The sequence below is a fragment of the Coregonus lavaretus genome (assembly GCF_964263955.1).
Source record: "Coregonus lavaretus genome assembly, chromosome: 21".
NCBI classification, from domain to species: Eukaryota; Metazoa; Chordata; class Actinopteri; order Salmoniformes; family Salmonidae; genus Coregonus; species Coregonus lavaretus.
In genome coordinates this window covers 33,363,572-33,372,498 of record NC_140008.1, presented here as the reverse complement: position 1 = coordinate 33,372,498, position 8,927 = coordinate 33,363,572, and the positions used below count along the sequence as shown (strand labels likewise).

The window sequence follows — 8,927 nt, the reverse complement described above, 5'->3', positions numbered from 1 at the left end:
TGACCATCATGACCGTTGTGAGAGCATGAAATAAGAAATTATTCTTGTATTGTTACTGTAATCATGGAATGTTAAAACTCAAGAAGAAATCATAATAACAGTCTGCACAAAGTTCACAATGGATCACAGAATCCATTTCAGTACATTTATCAATAAAACATTATTAGAGTGAAACACTGTAAAAGTACTGGCAATAAAATACAATCAGAAAACCTGTACATTTCTAGCCTGGTACCAGATCTGTTTGTGCTCTTGCTTACTCCATTGCGGCCAAAGCTTTCATAATTGTTTGCCAAGAAAATGAGTCACAAGGAGTTTGCATGATAGCACATACAGACTGGCACTCAGGCTAGTACAGTATGTTTCCTCTGATGCTGGTACTTTGGATAGACGTCATTGTGATGGCACAGACGGATATTACTTCCTCTCCTTCAGCTAAGTAGAGATAACATTATGGACCAACATCTTATACATCAATGTAAGGCATATTACACTAATTTAAAGGGTTACACAATATTAGTGTACCATGATCTGCAATACTTAATATTGATACTACATTATCTATCTACTGTACCACATACAAGCAAGACAACTATGCAAAGTCACAAAGGTTGGTTTCTAAGGCAAAGGTTAGTCAGAGTTTGAGTCATACTTTCATAACAAATACATAGAAATGGGATAGTCTGAATTGATACCCCCCATCATCTACCCACGCCTGAAAACAAAATGATCTCTGACATTGTCTTTGCAGAAACAAAACAATGCTGGTTAAACATGGTTAAGTGGTCATCCTTTAACCTTATTCAGGCCCCCACCAGCTTACCAGGGGCTGTGGATGCAAGCCATATGTTTTCCCTTACAGAATGACAGGCACCCTTTGAGAGAGTTTTATTATGTCACAGAGGCCATTAACTTTTGGCCAGCCTGCCCTCTCCTGTTTTGATGGGACATTCACAGGAAGAGTCCCAAAAGGCAGCCTTTTCCCTTTAGTACACTACTTTTAACAAGGGCCCATAGGGCTCTGGTCAAAAGTAGTTCACTATATAGGGAATAGGATGACATTTGGAACAAAGTCATACAGTAGTTTACCAGCCCATCAGCACTGGTTAGTGTCCTCCTGTGTCATGGGACTGGCTGATTTACATAACAGGGTTATTACAGGCTTATCAGTAACATTCAAACTAGACTGATTGTTTTCCAAAGAAGCTAATGTGTGGGGACTGACTGACGCAATCAGGAGCTTAAAGGTTTATTTAGTGTGGTGCAACTGCAATGCTTTATGCTTTAGGGCCATTGGCATTATTTATGCTCTGGTGGATGTGCACTGCACTGTTAGATGTTTTTGTAATTTTATCAGTAACTTACTGTATTAATCAACAACATGATACTGTATAAACTGAATACAGCAGATTACCGTAGAAGGCACAGTAAAATACCATACATTTGTTTTACAGCACACTGTAAGACCTTTCTGTAATTTCAACAGTAAAACATTGTAGAGTGCACAGTAAAATACCATAAATTGTAAGAGGCTATATTTGTTGCACCAATGAGTGAGAATGCTGTACTCCCACAGAATATGGTAATATACTGTATTTTAGGAATTCTACAAACCTTGAACTCTAAACTCTAGAGTAACTTACTGGCCAATTGCTACAAGTAATTTACTGTAATTTATAATACAGTACCAATACCATACTTTTGGAACACTGAAAACCTTTTGAACACTAACAGGTTTGTGGTATTGTTGTTTCTCACTCATTAACATATTTTTAGGCGTGTCTTATAAGCGGCTATATTTGTTGCACCCATTAGTGAGAGTGCTGTACCAACTGAAGTGATATGTGGTAGTAGTTCCCTAACAATTAAATGTATATAGGGGATAGAGCTGAGTGGCAGCAAGTCTCAAAAACATTAATGGTTGAGTAGCTAGCCATGTCCTTTTCAAATGTTTTGCCCTGTAGTCACTGTCAGTTTACCAATAGATTTCCAATCATTGTGCTAATGCTAGTTAGCATTGGCCCGTGAAACTACCTTTAACATCCTTCATACTGGACACAGAGACATAAAAATGGTATCTACGAGTTCATCTGACTCTGGGGAAGTAGATAAATGGCCTCATTGCCAAAATCCCAAAGTATCCCTTTAAGGCCTAAAGTGAAAGTGATCTAAAACACCAAATATCGGTATGCTGTAATATAAATTACATCTTCAATAATAGCAATCTTGATTTTATTTTCGATGCAATTCAACAATAAAGTACTGTATTGCTGTTTTGCTATATATTTACTGCAGCATTCTGTAAATTATGGTGAACTATGGAGAATTATTATGGGAGGAGAAAGAATTGTGGTCCTCTGTAGCGCAATTGGTAGAGCATGGCGCTTGTAACGCCAGGGTAGTGGGTTCGATCCCCGGGACCACCCATACGTAAAAATGTATGCACACATGACTGTAAGTCGCTTTGGATAAAAGCGTCTGCTAAATGGCATATTATTATTATATTATTAATTGTTGGCTCATTAACATATTTTAAGGCGTGCCTTATAAGTGGCTATACTTGTTGCACCTGTTAGTGAGAGTCCTGTACCAATTTAAGTGACATTGCGTAGTAGTTCCCTAAAAATGTTATGCATAAAGGGAACAGATCAGATTGGTAGTGGGTCTTAAACCTTTTAATGGTTGACTATTTATCCATGTCCGTTTGATCTGTTTTGCCCTGTAATCAGTTTGGCCAGTTTGGAAGCCTTTGTTTAGGCCTCTAGAAGTGATATAAAACACGTAGTATTCATTCAAATGCTGTAATTTGCAAATGCCTACAGTCTACTGCTTGCTCTAATCCCTTGTAATTACAGTAAGATATTGTATAAATATTTTTGTTACAGTTTAATAGGTCACTTTTACTGTATTGTTCTGTGTTTCATTGTTCAGGAATCAAATTACCGTAAATATCTCAGTATTGTATTGGCACAATCCAGAGATAGTCAGAAAAAAAAAATGATTTGATTTGATATATCATGAGATATCTTGTTGTAATTACAATTATTTTGAAGACCAATGCATCCTTAACTATAACAACATTTTCAGTAACGGTTAAAGAAATGTTTTACTTGCTATGACTGTGATAAGTTGCTTAGGCCAAGAGTGCCTGCTAAATTACCAAAATGTAAATCTAAAAATGAAAACTTGCAAAGAACACTGGGTAATATGTCGCTGCATGGGTAACTCTAGTAATATACTGTAAATTGGATTACAGTAACATTTTTGGTACCGTAAAATGAATTACCGTAAAATGGATTACAGTAGCTGTACTGTAAAATAAATTCCAGTAACTTACTGGCCAATTGCTGCCAGTAAGTTGAAGTACATTTTAAAGGAAATATTTTACAGTGTAAACATTACAAAGTGGGGAACCCCCAGTTCAAACCCAGCTGGTCTTTAGTCTGCATAACATCAGATAACAATCTGAAAGAACACCAGTCTCTGCTGAGGAGTCTTAGAATGAGCTCGTATTTATTCATGACTGATTGAACTAAACTAAAAGCTTTGTTTTTGGGTCACAAATTATTTGTTGCATTTTTCCTCATGGTGCTCTTTGGTCTTAGTTGTATCTGATGAAGAGAGTGGACCAATGATTCGGATCCTACCAAAATGGCACATGTTTAAAGGAGAGTAAGAATCAGTCCCAAATGGCACCCTATTCCCTATATAGTAAACCACTTTTGACCAGAGCCATATGAGCCCTAGGGTAACATTTTGGAATCAACCTGAAGTACAAGGAAACTTGGGGAGTGGGGCTGGGCTGGCTTTAAGCCAAATAGTGTACCGGTATTAACGTCATATTTCTCTCTATAAAAGAATACAAATAAAAAAGCAAAGAGAATTCAGCTGTCCTGCTACTATAATATAGTGCATGGCTTCTTGTCTTTGAAGGGGTTTTCAGAGGCTGGGATACCCATGAGTAGAGGGTCGTATTTAGCGTGTTCTCCACAGTAGTGCATCAGGTCTGCTGAGGCCTTGGACACCTGCAGAAGGGAATCATACAGCAGGTTACTATTGGCAACACAAGGAAACACACACACAGAGAGAGAGGTCAGAGAAGGCAGTTCTTGCTAGCCTGGCTGACGCAACCCACGCAACTACACAGGAGGACTTTGAGAGCTGGTGTCGGCCAGACTAAGTTCTTGCAGGATGGAAAATGTAATGTCATATACGTATATCTTGGTATATATGGGTCATGTTTGAGAAGCGTACCTTAATTCTCTCAATACTGGCCTCTATTCTCAGCTGCTGGACTGCCCTCCTGGCATGGGCAGTGTTATTGGAACTCTGCATCTTTGAAGACATGTTGGTCTCCACACACCTCTTAAAACACACATACTGGATTCAGTCTTCACCTAGTGTGTAACACCATGGAAAATAATGAATGAACTGACTGAATTAATTAATATTTAATAGTTATTGGATATACCTTCAACAATTTGGGATAAGCGGCAGTTTGTGAGTGGCTTTATCTGGAAAAACAAAAGAAACGCACAATAAGCCATAATTAAATCACCATTTGTACATTGATATAGGGCAGCATGAAAGATACCCCACTTACATCAGCTGGCCCTTCTTACGTCTTTGCACAGCAGATGGTGTGTTGGAGAGTTACCCAATATGGTTAAGTGTCAGGAACATAACTTTGACAAGCTGCCAAACACAATATACAAACAGGCCAAGGCTAGTAGCAGCTGTTACTCCACGGTCCTTCTCCAGAGTAACTTCCCAAAAGTGACAGTCGGAAGGTAATCTGCAATTTACTCAACCAACAACCTGCAAACAAGCTAGCGCACATCATCACATAAAGATTGGCCAAGATGGAAACTGTTGTACAATCCCACACATCATGGGAAGTCTGCGTTGGTCCATAGCAATAAAGACATTGCCTGAGAGGATAGTCTGCTATAGGGGGTCTGTATGTATTAAGAAAGAGATTGCCTGAGGTGTTGGGACTGTTCAAAGGAGAGCACCCGGTCTGTCAGGTTTCTCTCTCACCTTGGAACCTGTGGATTCAGATTGACTGAGTGGGAATCCTTGTCTGGGTCAGAGTTATTGGGGCAAGATGTAGCCTACTTGCTGTATTCTACTATCTCAGCCTGGTCTCATGGACTAGACATAACACAGTAAACGTAAAACCAAAACACTCAAATTAGTATGATATGTTACGTTTGGTATGGTTAGATAAGACAGAAGGTTACTTAACCCTCTAGAGTCTAAGCCCTGTCTAAGCCAGGGGAGATTCACTACATGGAACAACAGATAGTCCCCCAAAAAATCAAAAGGAAGTTTGTTCTGAAGTGTCTGTCCTATATCTGAGAGATATAAGAAAGATCAGGATTTTTTCATATGTATTTATCCCCTTATTTTAGGAACTAAACCATATACTGTATACTTTCATTCTTTTAACTGGTACGGGGACCTTCAGAGGAGTCTTGTGAGGCTTGTGGACTCAGCCTTCAGCAGAGTGGTCATAATATTGTGTCGACTAAACCGTTAGGACGCTACAGACGTTTTCATGAGAAGATCACATTTCGGGATGTCTCATGGTCTGACAAACACGCTCTAGCTCTACCACCTTTCACCGCAGATGCAGAAGGGCGATATCGGCAAATGGGTGGATTGAGATGCAGCCCATGTAAAACACCACATATCTCTAGCTTAAACAAACAGATTTTTATGGGGATTTTTGTATTACGTTAATTAGATTTCCGCGGGGGCGCAACCATTGTAAGCCAAGGGTTAAGGCAAAAACGAAAGTTGGGTGGTTGGTCGGGGTGGATGGGTGGACGTACAGTATAACGCGAACATCTAGCAACCCAACGGTTGCGTGTTCAAATCTCAATCTTTAGAATTTTAGCTAATTAGCCACTTTGCAACTACTTACTACTTTTTAGCTGCTTTTCAACTACTTAGCATGTTAGCTAACCCTTCCCCTAACCCTTTAACCTAACTTCTAACCTTATCCCCTAACCTCTAGTCTAGCTAACGTTAGCCACCTAGCTAATGTTAGCATTAGCCACCTAGCCACTTAGCTAACAACCAATTGGAATTCATAAAATATCATGCATTTTGCAAATTCGTAACATTGTACGAATTGCAATTCGTAACATAAGAAATGGATGATGGACATCTACAAATTAATACATACCATACGAAACGGTGTCCCGGATTTAAGTTTACTATGTTATGTCTACCCCTGAGATCAAGTTGACTACATTACTGAAAAAGACATACAGTATCTCTAGGTCAACAGTACAGTACATGAATGAGTCTGGCAAGGTAGACTAGCTCAGCAGCTGTGTTTAGGTCAGGGAAAAGAACAACACATGTTTTACGTTATAACAACAATACCGTTGCACGTGCACACAGTGCAGTTCATTTGAGGAAAAGCCTCAACGATAACCTTTGTGTTGATGTCGTCAAACTGTGATTCCACTTCTATGACAATGGCTGAGAGGTTTATGGAGGAGGACGCATGTAAGGAAGCGGAAACAATGAAGTCATCGGTAGCCAGCCACAGAACAGCTGAGTACAAAGTGGATGGAGAGACCTCCATCGGAAGCATACATCTCACTAACCACCCCACCAACCCACTCCTTTCCTTCCTCCCTCCTCCATTCACAGGAAGCTGTATCCCAGACAGCCAGTTCAGTTTCCCTCTGAAGTATAAATTCTTAAATATGTTCCGGTTTTAAAAATAGAGCAGAGCGTAAGAAGAAAGAGCTGCAGAGGTGGTTGCTCACACACACCGACAGGAACATAAAGCTTAAGACCACGGGGAGTGAGTATAGGAATAGCAACAAAGGATCCTGATAAGCTTTCCTTAAATGTATACATTTTCCAATGCTCTTAGACACATCAAGACCCCTTCACCCTCTGCCTTAGAGCTTTTTGTGTGCTTGGCTTGGGCAGACACTGGAGGGATTTAATGTGCATATAGTACCAGTCAAAAGTTTGGACACACCTACTCATTCAAGGGTTTTTCTTAATTTTTTACTATTTTCTACATTGTAGAATAATAGTGAAGACATCAAAACTATGAAATAACACATATGGAATCATGTAGTAACCAAAGAAGTGTTAAACAAATCAAAATATATTTTATATTTGAGATTCTTCAAAGTAGCCACCCTTTGCCTTGATGACAGCTTTGCACACTACAGGTACAGGTGCATCAAAGCTGGGACCAAGAGACTGAGAAACAGCTTAAATCTCCAGGCCATCAGACTTTTAGTCACCGCTAGCCGGCCTCGGCCCAGTACCCTGCCCTGAACCTTAGTCACTGTTCTAGCCAGCTACCACCAGGTACTCTACCCTGCACCTTAGAGACTACTACCCATTGAAGTCATTGAACACTGGTCACGTTAATAATCCTATATACACTGAACAAAAATATAAACGCAACATGTAAAGTGTTGGTCCCATGTTTCATGAGATTAAATAAAAGATCCCAGAAATGTTCCATATGCACAAAAAGCTTATTTCTCTCAAATGTTGTGCACAAATTTGTTTGCATCCCTGTTAGTGAGCATTTCTCCTTTGCCAAGATAATCCATCCACCTGACAAGTGTGGCATGTCAAGAAGCTGATTAAACAGCAAGATCATTACACAGGTGCACCTTGTGCTGGGGACAATAAAAGGCCACTAAAATGTGCAGTTTTGTCACACACCACAATGCCACAAATGTCTCAAGTTTTGAGAGAGCGTGCAATTGGCATGCTGACTGCAGGAATGCCCACCAGAGCTGTTGCCAGATAATGTAATGTTCATTTCTCTACCATAAGCCGCCTCCAACGTCGTTCTAGAGAATTTGGCAGCACGTCCAACCGGCCTCACAACCGCAGACCACATGTATGGTGTCTTGTGGGTGAGCGGTTTGCAGATGCCATAGCCCCATGGTGGCGGTGGGGTTATGGTATGAGCAGGCATAAGTTACAGACAAAGAACCCAATAACATTTTATCGATGGCAATTTGAATGCACAAAAATACAGTGACGAGATCCTGAGACCCATTGTGAGGCCCATTTTTTAAAAATGATCTGTGACCAACAGATGCATATCTGTATTCCCAGTCATATGAAATCGATAGATTAGGGGCTAATGAATTTATTTCATTTGACTGATTTCCTCATATGAACTGTAACTCAGTAAAATCAATGAAATTGTTGCATGTTGCGTTTATATTTTTGTTCGGTGTAACTACTGCTGTACACACCTTTTCTATTCATATACTGTCCATACTGTCTTTACACACCATTATATGTACACTACATGAACAAAAGTATGTGGACACTGCTCGGTGAATATCTCATTCCATAATCATGAGCACCAATATGGAGTTGGCCCCCCCTTTGCTGCTATAACAGCCTCCACTATTCTGAGAAGGCTTTCCACTAGATGTTGGAACATTGCTGCGGGGACTTGCTTCCATTCAGCCACAAGAGCATTAGTGAGGTCGGGCACTCCAATTAGTGAGGTCGGCGTTCCAATTCATCCCAAAGGTGTTCGATGGGGTTGAGGTCAGGGCTCTGTGCAGGCCAGTCACGTTCTTCCACACCGATCTCGACAAACCATTTCTGTATGGACCTCGCTTTGTGAACGGGGGAATTGTCATGCTGAAACAGGAAAGGGCCTTCCCCAAACTGTTGCCACACATTTGGAAGCACAGAATCGTCTAGCTTGTCATTGTATGCTGTAGCGTTAAGCTTTCCCTTCACTGAAACTAAGGGGCCTAGCCCGAACTATGAAAAACAGCCCCAGACCATTATTCCTCCTCCACCAAACTTTACAGTTTTATTCGATTTGATTACTTGAGGGCAGCTGTGTGCAACACTCACAACCAGCTTTATGATTCATGATTTTATGAGGATCCCCATTAGTC

General features: G+C 40.3%; 1 protein-coding gene across 1 annotated transcript; it reads right to left on the bottom strand.

Annotated features, from left to right (window-relative positions):
* Positions 1 to 3,899: 3,899 nt before the first annotated feature.
* Positions 3,900 to 4,347, bottom strand: LOC311148875 (guanine nucleotide-binding protein G(I)/G(S)/G(O) subunit gamma-12-like; the record flags this gene model as incomplete). The annotated part of the gene is made up of 2 exons (XM_084185874.1): positions 3,900 to 4,025; positions 4,255 to 4,347. The coding sequence occupies 2 exons, from the start codon at positions 4,345 to 4,347 to the stop codon at positions 3,900 to 3,902; spliced, it is 219 nt and encodes a 72-aa protein (XP_084042000.1).
* Between the last annotated feature and the right edge of the window lie 4,580 nt (positions 4,348 to 8,927).